Source organism: Meleagris gallopavo, chromosome 5 (genome assembly GCF_905368555.1).
Source record: "Meleagris gallopavo chromosome 5, MGAL_WU_HG_1.1, whole genome shotgun sequence".
Lineage (NCBI taxonomy): Eukaryota > Metazoa > Chordata > Aves > Galliformes > Phasianidae > Meleagris > Meleagris gallopavo.
The window spans coordinates 57,525,411-57,545,580 of record NC_139408.1 but is presented as its reverse complement, the minus strand read 5'-3'; the positions used below and the strand labels follow the sequence as shown (position 1 = coordinate 57,545,580).

The 20,170-nt window shown below is 44.3% G+C and overlaps 2 protein-coding genes across 2 annotated transcripts; one reads left to right on the top strand and one right to left on the bottom strand.

The window, feature by feature from the left end:
• Positions 1-172: 172 nt before the first annotated feature.
• DMAC2L (distal membrane arm assembly component 2 like) lies at positions 173-4,009 on the bottom strand. Its single transcript, XM_010712180.3, has 5 exons — positions 3,732-4,009; positions 3,363-3,466; positions 2,537-2,745; positions 1,580-1,751; positions 173-397 (listed from the first exon to the last, which is right to left on the bottom strand). Exons 2-5 carry the CDS (start codon positions 3,464-3,466, stop codon positions 283-285), a joined length of 600 nt encoding a protein of 199 aa, XP_010710482.2. The 5' UTR covers positions 3,732-4,009; the 3' UTR covers positions 173-282.
• Positions 3,533-18,917, top strand: L2HGDH (L-2-hydroxyglutarate dehydrogenase). Its single transcript, XM_085225919.1, has 10 exons — positions 3,533-3,678; positions 3,775-3,890; positions 4,860-5,011; positions 7,485-7,616; positions 9,242-9,404; positions 10,294-10,328; positions 11,121-11,288; positions 12,649-12,806; positions 14,227-14,358; positions 16,566-18,917. Exons 1-10 carry the CDS (start codon positions 3,602-3,604, stop codon positions 16,759-16,761), a joined length of 1,329 nt encoding a protein of 442 aa, XP_085082045.1. The 5' UTR covers positions 3,533-3,601; the 3' UTR covers positions 16,762-18,917.
• The last annotated feature ends 1,253 nt before the right edge of the window (positions 18,918-20,170 follow it).

The window sequence follows — 20,170 nt, the reverse complement described above, 5'->3', positions numbered from 1 at the left end:
TTGTGCAACAACTGTTTTGTGCAAACAGTATTTTATAACTTCTGATTGATGTATTAAGGCTTCCTATGAAGCCTACTACTACGCACAGAATGCTGTTGATTCATCATATAGTTTAAGCTTAATGAAATTTAATTGCATAATTTGTTAAAAGACTGCATCCGACTTTGAAGGCTGGATTGAGAGATCTGGGTTTATTTCCATACCTGTAAACAGAGCAGCATCCACAACTTAATTTATGCAACATGTGACAAATAGTATGAAATCAAATATCCCTCATTGCATTCAGTCCAGATCCAGCTCCAGCTCTAGGTTTGGCAGTGCCTGCTGAAGGACACGAGCAGTAGTTTCTTTCTGTCTTATTCCAGGAAGGTCACTCAGATACAAATATTCAAGGTTCCTATAAATACATAAGAAGAAAAGTCAGCAACTACTATTCAACTGCTGACTCAGATATCAGGCAAAGGATGATTCTACTGCAGCTATTATGAGTATTTGAAAGGTTAATGATTCTTACAGAAGATCTTTTCTAAATGGAGTGCTTGAAGTTTTTAGTTGATAACAAATTCAGTACTTCTACACAGTTTAAAAAGAGGTCCTAGCTCCTCAACACCATCAAGTTTCCTTTAAATTTAATCAGTATTTATTTAAATATCAATTTATTTTTATTTATTAGAAAGTCCTTAATAATAGCTTTCTGTAGGATGCGATCCAATTCTTCACATCACCCATTAGTAGGTAGATGGAACTGTGTAACACTGCTCAGTCCTAAGCCACTTTAAGCCCACACATCAATAAAACACACATGATGTACTTCCAAGCTATGGGAGGGTGCTGTATCCAACCCATACCTCTTCCCATGGCTGAACACTGCATGAGAGAACTCCTGAGACCTCTAAGGCTACAGTGAGCACAACATAACCAAGTGACAGGAAGCACTGTAAGATGCAGGAAGATGATAACAAAAGACACCATGAAAACCTGCCCTGAAAAGCAACTGCAGCACAGAGGGATGTCATGAGTAGAAGCCATGGTTGTCAGTAGTTACTTATTCTCAAGCAAAACCATCTTGGTGTGCTCACACGAAAGGAAGGTGATCTATTCATTCCTAGTGCTCTTGCAAAGGTGGTGTGTTGACAGAGGGCACGTCCTGCTCTGATTTGTGCAGTAACCAACACTGCATAAGTAACTTCAGGTGGAAAGGGGGAATGTGCTGCACTCAGCTCCAAAGATAGAAGCAAAACCTTGAGATTCACACACTGTCGCAGACAATTCTGGCTTTCTCAGCTGCAAGCTCCAATGCTACATTAAGTACGTGATACCAACCTGAAGAGGCTGATTAACACATGCGTATTAATTCACATGTCATTTCAAAGCTGTCCACAACACTATTTTCAATCATACTTGAAGAAGTATTTCCTGCAGTGGCAGTGCCACCTCTCACAGGTTTTATTCAGGTCAGTTCCTCAAACCCAGCCTTTCCACTGCCTCACACATTTGAACAGCCCACAAAACAGTCAGACTTCAGCAACCTAACCCCAGCACTGTGGGCTGGTACAGAAGAGCTCAGCAGTTCACCTACGTCAGCTTGTGAAGTGCAATGATGCCTTTATCTGTGACATTCCCACAGGAAATGATCTTCAGTTGCAGGAGACTCTTCTGTAGGTTCTTAGTCTCGCTGAGCCTCTGCAGACACTCATCCTGTATATAAATACACTTCTGCAGCTTGATTTCAGTAACGTGTTCAAGACCATCTGAAAAGACAAAAAGGAACATTGGCTTCAGAGTATCAGCAACAACCAGTATTGACTGTTACATTCCCCCTTGCAAATGCAGTAACACAGAAACATACTGCTACATGCAAGAGGGACATAATGCACAACGAATCTCCAAAGTCCCCTTCGTGGGACTTCATACTATGAACAACCTCCTGTTGGCATCCTTTGGGTAATTTTCTTAAAGCTCTGACACAGGCAAGTAAAAAACTCTGCAAGTTTGAGTGATAAAGAATGATTCTGAATTAGGAATGCTGTAATGTGCTAATCCTCACTCTGTTTTTTGTTATCTAAAGGAAAACTGAAACGCTTTTAGATCTTTTTATGTACTACAAGAAATGGAAGAATGTTTGTTTGTTTGTTTTTTTAACTGACTTTGAAGCTATTATAAATTCTTGGAGGACAAGAAGCATTATGGCTTCACAGCCACCAAAACCATCAGTTGGTGGTGAAAGGCACTATTTTAATCACTATTTTTCTTTTAAACCAACCCCTTAACTATGAAGTCAATTGAACAGCCAATTTTTGGTGCACTTCCTTAGTGCTACTGCCACGCCAAGTAAAGGCTAAGATCTTTCTTCCTGCTTCCCAGGACACCTCCAGCAAAATCTTAGAACTGATGAATCTCTGTAGGAGCATTTTAAGGAAACCAACCAACCAACCAACAAGATTTCTCTACATCTTACTACGGAACGAAGTATTAACATTTATTAACAGTGATTAACATTTGTATGTACTACAAGAACTATATTATTTGACCTTACCCAAGTAGTCAAATCCTCTGTACATGATGCAAGATTCAGTGGCATTAATTGCTTCTATCTTGTATTTCCCTAAGGGCCCAGTGGGGAGGCCGCTGTAGTCCTGCTGCCATTTCTCATAGCCTTGATAGCGTACCAGTGCTCCGCACCGCAGCAGCCACTCTGAGGCTGCCCTGTCGGGCCCAACAGCCTGGATGCGCTCGTAGTCCACTCTGCAAAGCCAGGAAGAGCATTTATGTTTCTCATAAGGTGTCAGATTTATTATCACAGAATTGTAGGGGTTGGAAGGGACCTCTGGAGATCATGGAGTGCAACACCCCCATAAAGCAGCTCCCTACAGCAGGCTGGTTCTTAATCAGTCTGGCATTGTTGTGTGTTGTTTGTTTGTTCCTTTAATATCACCTTTGTTAATGAAAGAATACAAATGCAGCTTGACTTGGCATGCATTAACCCTTCTCACACCTGTGACGTGCAAGCCATTCGTGAGCGCTTTTCCCTCCGGAATTACAGTTCTCCTAAAAGGCACTGGTTAGAACCCTTATTATTTTGCCCAGAGAGGCTGTGGATGCCCCGTCCATCCCTGGAGGTGTTCAAAGCCAGGTTGGATGGGGCCCTGGGCAGCCTGGGCTGCTGTGAAATGTGGAGGTTGGTGGCCCTGCCTGTGGTTTTGGAGCTTCGTGATCCTTGAGGTCCCTTCCAACCCGGGCCATTCTGTGATTCCATGATCCCTTGGATCCACTCTGACACAGGCTGTTTCTTAGGCCGGTGAGGAACGAAGACAGAAGCAGAGATCCGAAGGACTCGTCCCGCCCCGCCGCCAGCCCCTTACTTGTTGAACACGGCGTTCAGCCAGCCCCAGAACCGCCTGCAGCCGCCCGCTGACAGCCGCTCGCTCAAGCTGCGCGCCGGCTGCGCAAGTTTTCCCAACAGCATCTCGAAAATCCAAGGGGAAAGAAAGGGGAAGGGAAACGTCACTCGCAGCGCCCGCCCCGCCAACCCAGCGCCCGTCCCCCCGCGCGGCCCTCCGCCCCCCCCCACCACTGCCCGCTGCCTGTGGCCGCCCACAAGATGGCGGCGCTGCTCGGGCGGCGCTGCGGCCGCGCTGTGGCTGTGGCGCTGTGGAGGGCTCAGCTCCGGCAGCGCAGGTGAGGCCGCGGCCGCCGCGCTCTGTCAGGGCCGGGCCGGGAGGGGATCTCACCTCGCGTTGACCGCGCTCACACCGCTGCCCCTTGTTTTTGTAGCACGTTCGACGTAGCGGTGGTCGGTGCGGGAATCGTGGGGCTGGCCGCCGCCCGGCAGCTCGTCCTGAGGCACCCCGCGCTCAGCTTCGCCGTGCTGGAGAAGGAGCGGCAGCTAGGTACGGCCGGCGGGGCCTGGATGGTCTTTAAGATTCCCTTCCAACCCGACTGGATCTACAGTTCCTGCAGTTACTCCTCAGGGTGCTGCCATGTGCACGGAAGGAGAAAGATGAAGTAACAGCAATAGCTGGGAATGCACTGCTGGTTGCTCAGCCAGCACTGAAGCGCACAGCTCCCATTGGTGCCTCAGACAGTGGGGGGTTATTTCCAATGTTCTTAAGGATGCAAAAAGTGTCGAGGCGCTCAGCGTGTGGACATCTGTCCTGGCTTTGAGAGAAGAAAGTCGGAGCCCTGTTACTAAGGGGCTAAGCAATCTCTGGGGGTCCCCACAGAAGAGGGCAGGCTGCAGGGGAGTTGGACCAGATGGCCTTTAATGGTCCCTTCCAACTCTGTGGCTCTATACCTTAAGAGAGAAAATGTGCCCAATTCTTTCAGTAAAAATGGTACTGATGTTTTTCAACTCCGTTTGACCTGGTTGCAAAGTAACCAAGTAAACTGAAGAAGTTAAATAGCAAGCTGATGCAGTTCACAAGAACTTGAAAAACCTTCTGGACCCGACATGCCCCAAACAATTCACTGTCGCACTGACTTTATGTTAAGTGAGGCCTTTAAGGATGTATTTCACTGTAAAATATGAATCAATTAAAATTAGCATAGGAAGCTTGGATGATCTGGCCTGCTGTTGTAGCTCTTGGAGCAAAAAATTGCTGCGCTCTCATGTTGATTCAGCACATTTCAAGCTGTCATGGTTTGTTATTAACTAAGTTAATAACAACGGCTGTATTTTTTTAACCTTTTGAAACCCAGGGTGGAATAATGTGTGCTGTGCAGTTACATTATCTCAGCGCGTCTTGCGATGACACTGATTTAGGGCAGGACCTCCAATAGCACACTTTTCTGATGGCTGAAATAATTGATCATGGGATTCTAATAGTGTATTTTAACAGTGTGTTTTTCTTTCTCTTTAGCTCATCACCAGAGTGGACATAACAGCGGTGTAATTCACAGCGGCATTTACTACACTCCTGGATCCCTGAAAGCCAAGCTGTGTGTACAAGGTGCAGCTCTCTGCTATGAGTATTGTGACCGGAAGGGAATACCATATAAACAATGTGGGAAGGTATAGGAACTACTTTGCAAACTGTAACTGTATAATATATATTACAGTGTATTGTATATGCCTGGCTATGGTAGTTTCTCCCAAGAGATGCTTTTTATAGCCTTCCGGACAAAGGTGTCTTCATATTTTCTTTTTCTCAGCTACCCAAGTCAGTTCCTTCAGTGCCTCTAAGCAATTGTTCTCCTTATCTGGGAGCTGAGCTGAATGAGCCCAGGCAACAGTGGAAGCAAAGTGCCATGGTGGGCACCCATGCAGAGCCATTAATTCCAAGGAACACAAAGGCTCTCAGTATGCATCTTGGCATAACAAGCTCTGAGAAGACTCACTGACTTGAATACAGTTTCAGATGTGACCCAACTATGTGCATGTATGTCATATTACATCCAGGTAATACATCTTAAAGTGCTGGGAACAGAATTGTGGCTATACTGGTTCAGATCAGGATATATGCAACCTGTGCCTGGAAGTGTCTGCAACCAAAGACCGAGGAAGGAATGAGAACTAGACAAGCAAATCTGCTAATTCTTCCAGATTCCACATGCTTTCAGTTCATGTGCACAGTTGCACTCTGAGCCTTATCTGGCTTGTCTGTGGTAATTCAATGGATTTCTTTTCAAAGCATTTTTCAATTAAAATCAGTTTCAGAGATCCGCAACTCATTGCGTGAGCCCATGCCCAGCAACCCCTTTTGGTTTTGAAACCAGCTCCTGCTAGCTTCATCTGATGCCTGTTGGCCCTTTAATTGGATGACATGCTGAACAATCAGTCTGTGCTGACATTTTCCCAGTCATGCATCATTTTGTATTTCCTGCTCCTCATAAATCAGCTCTTGCAGCTGGTGACTCTTTAGCCTGCTTAGTCACTCCTGCTAGAGAAGCTGTTTCGTGACTTTTGTTACTCCCATCTTATTTTCTGTGAACAATTTGTAGTTTAATGCATCCTTGGTACAAGATGAGCTCCAGCATTCAGGGTGTGGTCGGACTCTGGATTTTGGCAGTGAAATATTGCAGTTCTCCACTATTGCTTTGTACCCCTTTCCTAATAGTTCTCAATTCACAATTTGGGACATTTTTACTGTCACAAGACATGGAGCTGATGTTTTCATAGGACTGTCTGTGATAACTCCCAAGATCTTGGTCCTGAGCAATAACTTGGAACCTGCCGCCCATCACTTTGTGTAAGAGGCCAAAACTTTTTGTTCTGTGAACATCATTTCACACTTCACCTGCACTGAGTTTCATCAGCCATTTTGCTCACCTCTTGCTCGCCTCAGAAGGTCCCTCTGCAGTTCTTCAGGATCACCTCCGTGGAGTTTCTAAACCACCTCGAGCTGCTATCAGCTGTCTTACCTCACTTACCTGGTTTCCCCCTTCCAGGTCACTCAGAAATGTCTTGGGTAACAAAGGCTTTCCCTTAAAAATGCAGACCTTGGTTGATGTGATGGCCGCTAGCCCAGTGGCTTTTCCTCAGCACCAGCTGCGAACTGGATGCAGATCTCTTCCAGATCTGGGACAGAGAGCAGAGATACCTGCGATGTGGCAGTGCAGGTGGATCCGTTTGTCTGCAGAGTGCTGTGCTGCCTGAGCTGTGACACTGCTCACAAGGTGGCAGTGTGGCTTTGTGCAGCCCTACACCCGCAGTTAGAAGCCAGCTTCCAGCTCAGAACTGGGAGCCAGCTGGGAGGTTGTGGTGCTTGGGAAGGACTAGCACTGACCCACCAGTGTTCTTGGTCCTTTGCTGACACTGTGTGTCTTTGTGCATCACCTTCCACAGCAATATGTATTCCAGGGAAGATTATGAATCTTTACAGCTGATTTTAAACAAAGCAAGCCCAGGCTTGGATAACTTTGTGCCCTGTAATGCAAAGGTACCAGTGTTCCCAGAGCTGAGCTGGGGCTGGAAGTAGTGTTTCCTGTGCAAGCTAGCTTCTGGAGTCCTTGGAGCAGACAATTCACAGCCTGGATAAATCTCTTGCCATTTCTTTGATCCAACTGTGTGCTCAAATGAAGAGAGGCTGCTGCACTTCAGTTTAGATATGGTATCAAAACCCATCCTTTACTTTATTATACCAAAACAGTTTCAAGATGTGTGCATCTTGGATTAAGTTCAGTGTTGTCTCCTTGGAGGCATACCAGTGGCTCTTTAAAATCATCATCTCTTCTTTCAGATTTGTGATCCCATTTGTGATTCCCATTGTGATCCCATGCTGTTAGTAAATATTTTCCATGGATAATCATTGAAACTATACATTAACGTTTATTTTTCACTTTCTTTACTGTATTGTGCTTTCTTAGTGGTGGATGGTATTTACCAACTTGTGCCAGTAGTGGTGCAAACTGTATTTTTTTTCCCCTTTCCATTATAATTCGCTGTTTGCTCTCACTATTGCTTGCTCTTTGCTTGGGATTGATGCCAGGCCTGAACGGGCTTTGTGTATTTTGCTCACTAGTGTGCTTTGTTATCTTTTCTGAAGCTAATTGTAGCTGTTGAACAAGATGAAATTCCAAGACTCAAAGCTCTGTATGAGAGAGGGCTCCAGAACAACGTCAGAGGTCTGAAGTTGATTGGAGCAAAAGAAATACAGGCGAAAGAACCCTTCTGCAGGGTAAGGGATTTTCTTATATTTAACTGTCATGCAAGACCTCAGCTTTTCAGGTGATGATATTTTTGAATTTAAGGTAAGTATGTGTCTGCCTTGAGGGAATTTGCATGCATGTTAAGCTCCAAAGACCCTGAAAGCCTAGAAGAAATGTAACTGCCAACACAAAAGTACAGATCCATTCATTTCTGGGACTTCTTAGCTCAGGCCAGTTCTTCGTGTGTATTATTCATTGCACAGAATTCAGACCAGGTCTATCACATTATAAGGTGATCCCACAGAATCTTTTGTGTCGATGGATATTTTTACCCAGGTTTTCTTCTGCTCATTGTTCATCAATTCTCTGTGTGCTGCAGTCATGAAGAGCTGCTGCTGCTGCACTAATTGCTGGTGAAATGCTGGCTGTGTCATGAGAGCCAGCATTCACAAATTGAGGAGTGAGTAATTAATATCACTTGCAACCTATCAAAGAAATCAGAATTATTTCAGTCAAAGTGACTCCAGAGGGACTCCACAGCCCCTCTGTAGGACTGAATCTATAAGCAAATAGTCAGGGTCTACAAGTTGTTTGAACTTCAGCCTTTGCTCAGTGTTACACATAGGTGTCTTCTCTAGTGTATGTATGTGCTCAGGGGGAAAAAAAAAAAAAGGAAAAAAAAAAAAACACCAAACCACAGTTTATCCCTAATTTTAAAAATTTGTTTCCTCTTCTACTTGTGGGAGCCTGCTTGTGTGTTTTTGTGGTTGATTGGCAGACTTTCCCTTGTCTAGGTCAGAACTGCTGCATTTGAGCTTTTGCTGAGACAGTTCTGTACCCTCCCACTAAAATTACATAGCTTATGTCAAATTTGATAGTGCAGCGATGAATTTTTCTTTTCATCTGCAAATACAGATTGGCATCAAGCCAGTTTTGATGGAGTTGTTTCGTACACATGTTGTGGCACCTTTCAGCGTGTTTATTTTGACAGCAGTAGAAATGTGAGCAGTTTGTGGGTTACAGAGTTGTTATTGTTTGGTTTGTTGTTGATGGAAGGGAACGTGGATGTAAACTCCCCCTACAGTTTCATCTGGCAGCTTGCTCTTGCTGTAGTTGTGTGACTCACTGCTTACAAATGGTTGTAGGTGCATACAAAAAAATTGGTGGAAAGGAATCTTTTTCATGTTTTTCATTTTGTATCCACTCCTTAAAACCTTCTTTGCTTTGTGTTCAAGACTCAGCTGAGCACTGACTTCTGCAGATGACTGGATTCAGCCTTCCCACACTTGCTTTGGTTTCCTGAACTGGATCCCTTCCTCCTAAAGATATAGGGGGTTGAATGGTCTTGCAATACATTGCATTTAAGTCAGAATTATGTCATGAGTAGTTGTTCATGCTGTGGTTTCACAATTATTTAACCCACTGTAATTGGTTTTCACCTTGTTAGCTGTCAGTAAACACAAACACTGCTACTGGAGCTGGCACGTGAAGAGGTGAGGGACAAGCAGCCAGGGATGGGGAGACAACAGAACTCCCTTCTCAGTGGCAGTGTGCATTATTCCAGAGGAAATATATCAACTATATCTGTATCAAAGACCAAAGTGTGCATATAACTTTCACTGGTGTTTTTTTGTGTACCTTAATACCATTTCAGGGTCTGATGGCCCTTGATTCTCCATATACTGGCATAGTGGATTACAGACAAGTGGCTCAGTCCTATGCTGAAGACTTCCAGGAAGCAGGTGGGACAATCTTGACTGATTTTGAAGTTACAGGCATGGAGATGGCTAAAGAAAGTTCTTCAGGAAGTGAAGATGGTAAGGCAGTTTTTGCCTTCTTTTTACTATAGTCCTGAAAAAGATTTTGTTCAAAACATGTTTGTGTCAATTGAAATCACGTTTCTTAGCCTTTCTGTCTGTGATGTGTTTAGACAAAAGGCATAATGGTGTTAGTGAGAGTATTCAGCAAGCTCACTGTTTCTCCCAGGCAGGTCACCCTTCAGTTGAAATACTTAATGTGTGAAAATGACAGTAAAATAAATGGGAAATAGGTTGTTCTCTCCTGTTAGAATCTGATTTAGTTGAATACTGCATTTGTGTGCTTGTGATAGTGCTCTTTCTTTATCCTAGAGGGTGGGTTGGATCTGGAGTGATCCACAGAGTGCAGATTATGGAAGGGTAGAAAAACAACAATTTATAAATGTAATTATATCCAACCATACGTCCAAGAGTAGCTTTTCTGTAGTCTGCCAGGGGAAGACCCTGGTAATTACAGACCTGTCAGCCTCACTTCAGTGCCTGGTAGAATTATGAAGATTATTCTGGGAGTTTTTAAAAACACTTGAAAGACAGTGTAGTCATTGGTCACAACCAACATGAGATCACAAGGGGAAAGTCCTGTTCATGGATTTAATCTCCTGTTATGACAAGGTTGACACACCTGGTTGACCAAGGGAAGCCATTTGATAGAATCTTTTTGGATTTTAGCAAAGCTTTTGATTCTGTTTCTCACAGTGTCTTCTAGACAAACTGTCCAGCATACAGGTAGACAAAAACAAAATGCAGTGGCTGAGCAATTGGCTGATGAGTGGATCTCAAAAGGTCATACTAAATGGGGTTACATCAGGCTGGCACACAGCCAGTAGAGGGGTTCCACAGGGCTCCATTTTAAGGCCAGATACTCTTCTCCTATCTAATTCTCTTACAGGATTGAAGTACCCAGTCATTGTTAGGAGCTCTAAGGTAAGAACTAAACTTAAGATTTAATGTCTTCATAGGAAGCTGTTTCTCCTTTCCTTAAGAATATTTGTTGAGTCCTAGTGTGTTAATCAACCTCTAAAAAGTTAAAAAGCTGCTGTTCTGCATCATGTGCACTGTCATCTAGGACTGCTGTTACAAAACAACTGCAGTCAGCTGATAGCAAAGCATATGAGTATGTCCAGAGTTTACTGTGTGCTGGGGATAAAAATGAAAGTATAACTTTCTGCTGCCTGGTGGTATGTGCTCCTTGTCTTCCTTATTTGCACACTCCTTCATTTGTAGCTTCCATGGACTCCCTTTATTGCTTACTCATTTGGAGAGAAACGTATTCTCGTGTTTGTTCTCAATCTTCAGCATCCATAAAAAAAGATAAGGAGGCATTTGTAATCGTTTTATTATCAGAAGACCACAAGGTCATTCAGTACAACAGGTACATATGCTGAGCTCATTCCTGTGGGTTAGTTCGTGCTGCACAGGAGATGTGCTTGTAACCTTTTTGTCTTCAAGGGAGAATACCTGGGCTTTTCCTTGGAGACAGAGCAGAAAAAATAAGGCAAACAATACATGCACAAAGAACATCCCCTACCCCACTGCAAATAGTGTGTGAAGTTAGTGCTGCTGCTTTTCTATCTGGTTTTACATGGTTGGTTTCCTTTCTGATTGTGCCTGGATTTTCCAAGGCTTTAGGGCAATGGGTCTTCTCCTGGTAGATATGTTGTATTTTTAATTGGGGTTGGTGTTGGTTTTACCTTTCTTTTTTTAATCCCCCTCCAGGGTGAGGAAATCTACTGTCAGCACATAGTGACCTGTGCAGGACTTTACTCAGACCGCCTGTCTGAAATCAGTGGTTGCAGCCCTGAACCTCGGATTGTACCCTTCCGTGGAGATTATCTGGTGCTAAAACCAGAGAAGTGCTATATGGTGAAAGGAAACATTTATCCGGTATGTGCTGTCTTGTTTGTCTTTCGTGGTGTGTTGTAGGAACTGCTAAGGCTACAGACATGAGGGCAGTATTACACTGTTGTTTCTGTTGGGCTGAAATGATGCACGAGGTGAAATTGGAATCATTTGATTTCTGACAGGACGACTTGTTTTTGATAATTCTTAAGGAACAGGTAGAAAAAAAGTAGACATGGCAGGAAGAGGACAAGCTTTACAGTCTATTATTGGTGCTTGTCTGACCTCTTGTCACCTGGGAGTGGTGCAGGATTGTGCCTTGGGATGGGAGGGAGGAACTGGCTGGGGTAGGAGGGTACCTTGCAGCTTTGTGCCATAGCTGTGTGGTAGCTTGTACCCTTCTGTTACTGCCAAACATGATAATAAGACCAGAAAACTGCTTAAGTTAAGAATACAGTCACATTATCAGAAATAGATGTGATTTGTGCAATGGTTGTACTAAGCTTAAAAAGTTTTTAAAGTGTGTTTTTAACAGAAAAAGCAGAGCTCTGAATATACGAAAGGAACCTACACTGAAGTGATTTTTCAGTCCTCATTTTTGATATGTTTTGATCTACCCAATGCTTGCTTATTTTCAGACTGTAAGCTGCTCACCTCTGTGGGCACCTTTTCTAAACAGCTAAAGATGCTGAAGGACCAGCACAGGAAGAGGTGTGCTTGTTTTATACTTTCTGTATATAGGCAGCTGATTTCTGTTACAGCCTTTGTACACATTTGCACCGTGTTCCTTTGATAAACAAAAGAAAGAATCTGGAGATTCCTTATTATTACTATTAATCAGGCTTGCTAATTGTGTGTCGTTGCGAGCTATACAGGAATGGTGAGATTTTCCTCATTTTATTTTATTGCAGTGTAATTACTATTGGTGAATAGCATTTGTGTGCCATTAGTTTTGTTGTGGGTTGATTTATACCTTGAGAAAACGTGTACTTTTTTTCTGCTGATCATCTTGCTTTCCCTAAGATGCAGTCTCACTTAGCTCTTCTCTCTGGCATTTTCAGTTAGCTGCCTACTAGAACTGTACAATTAACAAGCAGAAAAATAATAGCTCAGGAGCCAGGCAGTATGCTTATTTGTCTTGAATTTTACTGTGGTGGTTGGAAATAAAATGGCAAATTGAATTCATTTTCATGTTTTATTTAAAATGAATTATTTCCATTTATTGGGAGGACAACGCTTTACTGTGTTTCGGTTTGTTTTAATAACTCTCACACAATAAACTGCATCGTCCTCCTCATAGATATTTCCCATGTTTCTTGGAGTAGTGTGTTGGCTTGGCTGGCTGTGAAGCTGTTTCACTCATCTGGGTTGGAATGGCTGCAATAAGTGCTGTATCCTCCTTTAGGTTCCCAATCCTCGCTTCCCTTTCCTGGGGTTTCATTTCACGCCAAGAATGGATGGCAGTGTTTGGCTCGGTCCAAATGCAGTGCTGGCCTTTAAGAGAGAGGGCTACAAGCTGTTTGACTTCAGTGCTACAGACTTTTTAGATGCTGTACTGTACAGGTAATATCTTGTCTTTTAGTCTGCTGAGTGCACTTAATTAAATGTCAGCTTGTCGTTCCGTGGAAGCTCACTCTTGTCAAAAACCCTGCCAAGTTTTTGGTGTTTTTAAAGGCAGATGTGCTGATATGAGTGGACTTCTCAAAGAGCTTTGACTTGCTGTAATCTAATATTTGAAGTCTGTAAACTGCTGAGGCATGTGTCAGCAAGTGTGAGGATGTGGCCATTCATGGGAAGGTGCTGGTGAGCCCTGTTCCTACCAATGGAGCTCTTCCAGGGCTGGTTTTGGTTCAGTGGAGTGCAGTATTTTAATCAACCTAGACAGTGGCATTAAATCTCTGCTTGGAAGAGAGAATACACATTGGCCTGAATTGTCATGTTAAACTTTGTCAGATCATCAGAATGAACTGAAATACATCCAAGGGCAAGGAGATGTGTTAAGAGCCACAAAGGCTCACTCTTTCAGCCAGAGGGTGGTGAGGCACTGGAACAGGTTGCCCAAGGAGGCTGTGGATGCCCCATCCCTGCAGGCATTCAAGGCCAGGCTGGATGTGGCTCTGGGCAGCCTGGGCTGCTGGTTGGCGACCTGCACACAGCAGGGGGTTGGAGCTGGATGAGCACTGTGCTCCTTTGCAACCCAGGCATTCTAGGATTCTATGATTCTATGATAAGGCAGACTGGGAAACAGAGAGCGTGTCAGAGGAGCTAGGAATCACTGCTGAAAATTCAAGCATAAATGAACGGAATATCTTTAGAAGTTAAGAGAAATCTTGCTTCACTGTGAGGGGCTGACAGACCTTTACTGAGTGCTTAATTTAAGGAATAAAACTGGGAAAATGATGTGGAAATTCTGGGTTGGATCCAAAGAGAGGCTGCAGAACAGGTCAGGGAACTGCAGAAAAGCTTTCTGGCAAAGAGCTCAACTTTATGCAATTTATTAAAGGGAAAAAGCTGAAAGCAGCTCGGTCGATGTCTATGGATTTTTGTGTTGGAAGATTTGAGGAGAACAAAGCTAGCAAATAAGGCTATTGCAAAGACACAGTGAGATTCCTTGACTGAAAGCTGAGGCTTTTAGGAGTATGACAGAACGACTGTGGAATAAAGGCCCAAGCAGTAAGGCTGTCCTCTCTTTGTATGGGGGTTTGCAGCCTTTTATTGTTTGATTGGACCAGAGGAAAATGCTGGACATAGGAAGGACTCAGCTCAGAGTCTGCAGCACTACAGCTTTGTATTCAAGGTTTGCTGAAGCAAACAAGAATATATTTTCCAAATAGAAAGCATCTGTCAGATCACTGATGTTGGGAAGGGGAAATTCCACCATGCGGTTGGTGTTTGCTTCCTTCTTAGGCAGCTTTAGTTTGACGTGACTGTGCTTATCGTGGAAGCTTTGTTTCTCCCACGGTTATTTTTTTTTCCTCTACAGTGGCTTATGGAAACTTGTACTGAGAAACTTATCATATGGACTGAATGAAATGTACAGAGCGTGTTTCCTTAGTGCACAGGTGAAGGAACTGCAGAAGTTCATCCCAGAGGTCACTGTTAATGACGTACTCAGGTAAAGAAAACATTTCTTGTCAGTAACACCCACTGGCTTGTTAAACCTCTTTCTTTTTTTTTTTTTTTTTAACAGCAACAAATGCAGCTCACTGCTTTCTTCCACCAAAATGCACTACCAAATCATAAAAGTATGCTGATGCTTTCCACAAGAAGGTGTCTGAGGAATATTTGTTTTACTTTGTTTAGCCTCCATTGGCTGAAATTCACAGAAGAGACCAAAAAGAAAACAGTTCTTCATAATTTCAATCCACAAAGAGAGAATAAGCGCTAATGAAATTAATTAGTGAATGGCTAGTGGATGGGAAAGCCAGAGAGCTGTTACTGATGGTACTAAAGGGAGGGATGTAGCATAACTCCTTGTATTTAGAAGACTAATTGACCCTGAACATATGGTTTAAAACATAGCTGTTTAATGGAAAATGGAAAAATGGAAGGGTGTAGTGCTGGAAAAGAACGAGAGCTGGCAGAGATTCTAAGAAGTGCTTGCATCTCTGTTTTGTACAAGGAGGAGGACAGCGATGTTGCTCCATGTGGACTTAAAAGTACTGTGTCTTCAGATAGAAGCAAATAATGACTTGGTTTGAATACGTCAATAAAATTGTATTCAGCTTCGTAATGCGAGGAGAGAGAAAAAGGAATTCAAAGGACTATAGAAATGATAAGGAAATGAAGAGACTTGTCAGGAAATGTGAGGCGTTTAGAATACGTGGGGATGATTTTAACTGTCTAAATATTTGCAGGGAGAAAATGCAGTATAAGAAAGAGCTCGAGCGTGGTAAAAAGGAGTTACTGAACTCAGGCAGTATAGCACTGGCATGAAATTCATGTTTGATGAGGCTTGCCATTTCAAAACAAAGGATTCTCTTTTGAAAAGAGAGGGCTTGATTGCGTGTTTGAGAGGGGAGGATAACTTCACAATGAGGAAAAATACAGAAAATCCTCTGCCTGGCTACCTGCCCTCGTTCTGTCGTAACCACACTGAGGCACCTCCTGCTCTGCCTCTCAGGGTGTTCAACTGCCCTGTGCTCCCCCAGCAGCTGCTCTCATTGCTTTTTCCCTGGACATCTTCACAAAATTGGAACGCAGCTGATTTTTGGACTTCAGAAAACTCCAAAGTTCACAGCCTTCAGGAATAATTTGAAATGGAGAAGGGCAAATTTTCTAACATCCCAGAGGGAACAGCTTCCTTATAGGAAGAATTAGTAGCTTATGAAACATAATTTCTTAAATGTTGTAGTGTTTACACTTTTGCTTTGGAGACTTAAAGCTAGACAGAATGGAAAAATGGAACGATCTCTGCAGCTTTGTTTGCAGAGGACAAACTTGCTGCTCAGGCCTGGAGAGGTAAAGTCCCACGCTGCAAATGGTTGGTGAGCAAAGAACTGTTGGAATAAGTTTTCTGGGCTTGTTCTGCTCCTGTGTTGGCTTTGACTGTGGTGGAGGGCAAGCTGTTAGGGTAGGTGGGCCAGTGGTCTGACCCAGCAGGAATGTTCTTGTTGGGTTTGTTACAGATAGCACAGATCTCCACCTTGGGGGTTATTTTCTAGTAAAAGAGAACTCTTGATTCTTATTTCTTTAGCTCCAAATGAACAATGCATTTATGGTTTTTCTAGTAACCAGCCAAAGTGGTAACACCCAGTGGGGTGTCATAGAATGGCAGAAGTGGACAAGCAAGCTAGTGCCTGTTGAATGGAAGCAAATTTCCTAGACTGACTCATAATCAATTGTGTAAAATCTTTGGTTTTGCCACCAGAGGGGCACAGAGACTCTGATGAGACGTAAACTTATACAGAATTAGTCTGCAGTGAGCTATTATGTCAGATTTCTTCCCATGAGGTGCTCAGAGCCCCATCCAGCCTGACCTTGGATGTCTCCAAGGACGAACCTTGAAAATACCTATGTGAAGAAATTGATCGGAGTTGTATTTACATTCTGAGAGAATGTGTCAAAGCTTGGATAAAAGTGTAATTTTAAAAATCTAACTTCAGATAAGGCTTCTCTTTTTGACTTAGAATGAAGCACACCAGTGTCTTACAATTTCCTTTGTTTCAGTGGTTTGTGAATGTTGTAACTAATTTCTGGATCTTCCACATTTTCCAAGAGGGGTTGCTAATAATATCTCTAGCCTTTATCATATTTCAGTTAAGCTGACTGGATGGTTATAACACTTTCTTTCTGATGCTGTGCTCCTCCTTTGTTTTGCAGGGGTCCATCTGGAGTGAGAGCACAAGCGTTGGACAGCGATGGAAATTTGGTAGATGACTTTGTCTTTGATGGTGGCTCTGGAGATATTGGAAGCAGAATTCTTCACGTCAGAAATGCCCCTTCTCCTGCTGCCACCTCCTCCCTTGCCATTGCAGAAATGATTGCTGATGAAGTGAAGCGAAGATTTGAATTGTGAATGATTGCCAGGTGCAGGGCTGTTTTACCTCTCTTGTATGTGTAGCAGCTTGTCTGAACTCTGCAGCCTTTAATGATGAAGATAAAACAGGCAACGTGTTGCTGGTACAAGATGTGCAGTGCAAAAACAGCACTTGAAACGTTTGCCAGCCCACAGCTTGTCAGCTTCCCAAGTAAAGGATGTTTGGTGCCAGGCAAGACCTGCTAAAGTGCTGCCATCTGCAAGAACCAAACAAATGGACCGCTCACAGTGAGGGCTTGTCTGCAGGCTCAGCTGGAGCAGGCTGTGGAGGGGCTGGTGCTCCGTGCAGGGTGAGGTTCTCCTACCAGGCCCACAGTAGGTGGGGAAGGAGGAGTCTCTGTGGTTGGGTTGCCCACCTCTGAAGAACCCCAAGCACCGGGTGGTTCTGTGCACTGTCTCTCTGTCTCTTTAAATTGGCTTGGAGTCATCAGACCCCTAACTTACGTTAAAATAATGGAGATAGAAGGATAAACCCTGCAGATACAGAATTAAAGGTTTTAGTGGAGACTGAAAATAGCTGAATATAGCTATGTGCTTAATAGCTGAATATTCAGAGCTATGTACTTAAATGTAGAGTATTTCAGAGAGAAATAAGCCTGGCAAGAGATTACCAAACCCAAGTCAATTTCGACTGTGAATCTCAATTGCATCTTTATCTTATCTATTTTAGTACAGAGCTGAAATTAAAATGTAGACAGAATCAGACATTTTTTATTTGGCTTAGATCTGGGAAGCCATCATGAATGGGGAACTACTTTGATGGTTTGAGTTGTTGGGTTTTTTTCCTCGTTTGTTTTTACCCTTTGAATACTGGTAGGACAAAAGAAGCTTATCTTTGTACAGCATGTTGAGCAACCCAGTGGAAATGGCCTTTGTAAAAGCAAATGTGCAGGGAGGGAAGCTACAGAAACCTGTCTTAACTGAGTCATGTTGCATACTGCTTCCCTTGGAGCCCAAGCAGCGGTGAGTCAGGAAGGCTTCCCATTTCCCTCCTGGCTGTAGGAGGGGAGCTCCCCCTCACTGGTGTTTGAAGCTGTATCAAAGGTGCACCCAGAAGACAATCCACATGGAGAACGTGCTGTAAAATACAAATGCTGTAAAATACAACGAGATGTGAAACAAGTTCTGAGTTAACTGAGCATCTCAGCGCGTTCTGCATAATTGCAAAAGGAAATACATGGCCTCAGGGGCAAAGCACTTCAGAATATTCTTAAAGCAGATGTTCACAGGATGTTGGGTAACAGATAATTGTGGGTAGTTTGCTACCAGGCAATTTGCCATGAGCTTTTTTTTTTTTAATGTTGCTTTCTGTAGTTCTCTGCCATGCACCAAGGAGGTCAGGTATGCAAATAATGAGCCTTTTGAAGAGACGTTCTTTCCTATGAGAGTGGTGAGGTGCTGGAAGAGCTGCCCAGAGAGGCTGTGGATGCCCCGTCCATCCCTGGAGGTGTTCAAGGCCAGGTTGGATGGGGCCCTGGGCAGCCTGGGCTGCTGTGAGATGTGGAGGTTGGTGGCCCTGCCTGTGGTTTGGGGGGGGTTGGAGCTTCGTGATCCTTGAGGTCCCTTCCAACCCGGGCCATTCTGTGATTCTCTGAAAAGCTCTCACCTGTCTTCCTGCCCACAGTAATACTTGATGAAGGTTCACATGTTCCAAATGCTGTAATGTTGTGCAGTGATATCTCACAGTGGAACAGCCGTATCTCTGCTCCCCTCCAGAAGCGTTGCCAGTCAACAGTAAATACTACAGAAAGGTTGCAAAAGCGACTTCCTCCCACACGAGGTGTGGCCCTGACATGTATTAACAGAACAAGAACACTACCACGTGAAGCAGTCACACACCACGATGAGTCTTAGTGCATTTAACGTGTGCCCTGCTGTGCTTTTTACTCTCAGGAGATGGTAGCATTTAACTGAAGCCAGCGGAATATTTGTATTTTTAAAGCATGCTATAAACCTTTTGTAAAGGAATAATTCTGTGAACGATGATAATGAGACTTAACACATCACTCATGTATTGCCCACAAAGTAGGAAAATGTATGGATATATGTATTTTTAATGGGTCCAGTTCACTTGGATGGCTCAATCAGCCTGCCTTTCTCTATTGTGATTAAAAGAGTGTATTTTTCCAAAAAAATGCTGTAAGGTCTCTGTGTCTCTTCTGACTTAGAGCAAAGTTCTGCTGGCAGTTGCTAACTCTCATCTGACATAGATGGGATGCAGCTGTGCATCACAGGACTTACTTTATGTCTTTCTTTAGGGGATAGGGAGCAGGGAGCTCATCTTCCCGAAGCACCTGTATCTCAGAACACTGCACAGCTTTTTGTCACAGCAGATAGAACTGCTGCTAAGCCTCATCCTCATCACAGACAGTCCCAAGTTGGAAGCGACCCATTTTAGGAGGAAGTTTTTCAGCCAGTAGGTGGTGAGGCACTGGAACAGGTTGCCCAAGGAGGCTGTGGATGCCCCATCCCTGCAGGCATTCAAGGCCAGGCTGGATGTGGCTCTGGGCAGCCTGGGCTGCTGGTTGGTGACCTGCACACAGCAGGGGGTTGAGACTGGATGAGCACTGTGCTCCTTTGCAACCCAGGCCATTCTAGGATTCCACTGGAATCATGGAGTCCAACTCCTGGCACAACCCAAATGATGAAATGCTGAGTGCCCCACACTGTGGCTCACTGGATGGCTGCCCTGGGAGAAACTGAATTCCTTCATTTCACTGCATTGTGTGCCATTGTAGCATCGATTTTGGGGTCACCACTGCCTCACCTTGGAGCAGTTGGGGAACAACTGGGGCTTCCTGGGGGCAGGGATGTCCCACCTGGAGGAACACAGGCGGTGGGGGCTTGGAGCTGCGCTGTGGGTTATGCTTTTCTCTTTGCTCGCACTTTGGGTTTGATGAATGAGTGTTTTCCTACTGAAATAAAGGCTTCGTTGGAAACTTCCCAGCAAACAGCACGGGGCAGGAGGAGCTGTCAGTGCCCGACAAAGCATTACGCAGACAGGCAGTGTGTTCCGATGCAGTGCATCCCTTGGTAGAGAAGCCCTAAGGAGGGGTTATGTAAAGTGCGAGCCGTGAATGCAATGAGCTCGGAAAATTTGGCTGCTCGGGAGGCGGAGGGGACTGAAACCAGCGCTCTCTAGGGGGGTGAAAGGAACTGCCCGGAGCTAGGGCGAGGCTGCTGTTGACGGGTTACTGAGCAACACGCCGCTGGTTTTTCCCAGGACGGCCGTTCTGCTTGATTCTTCCGTCAGGGCAAGGCTGCTTCTCAGAATCACGGAATGGCCCGGGTCGGAAGGGACCTCAAGGATCACGAAGCTCCAACCCCCCCAAACCACAGGCAGGGCCACCAACCTCCACATTTCACAGCAGCCCAGGCTGCCCAGGGC

Coding starts and splice junctions, on each gene's coding strand:
- DMAC2L (XM_010712180.3), bottom strand. CDS start 3,466: ATGCTGTTGGGAAAACTTGCGCAGCCGGCGCGCAGCTTGAGCGAGCGG. Junction 2,746..3,362: donor CTGAACGCCGTGTTCAACAA/GTAAGGGGCTGG, acceptor CTGGCTTTGCAG/AGTGGACTACGAGCGCATCC. Junction 398..1,579: donor ATTGCACTTCACAAGCTGAC/GTAGGTGAACTG, acceptor ATGTATTTATAG/GAACCTTGAATATTTGTATC.
- L2HGDH (XM_085225919.1), top strand. CDS start 3,602: ATGGCGGCGCTGCTCGGGCGGCGCTGCGGCCGCGCTGTGGCTGTGGCG. Junction 3,891..4,859: donor GGAGAAGGAGCGGCAGCTAG/GTACGGCCGGCG, acceptor CTTTCTCTTTAG/CTCATCACCAGAGTGGACAT. Junction 10,329..11,120: donor TCATTGTTAGGAGCTCTAAG/GTAAGAACTAAA, acceptor ATCCCCCTCCAG/GGTGAGGAAATCTACTGTCA.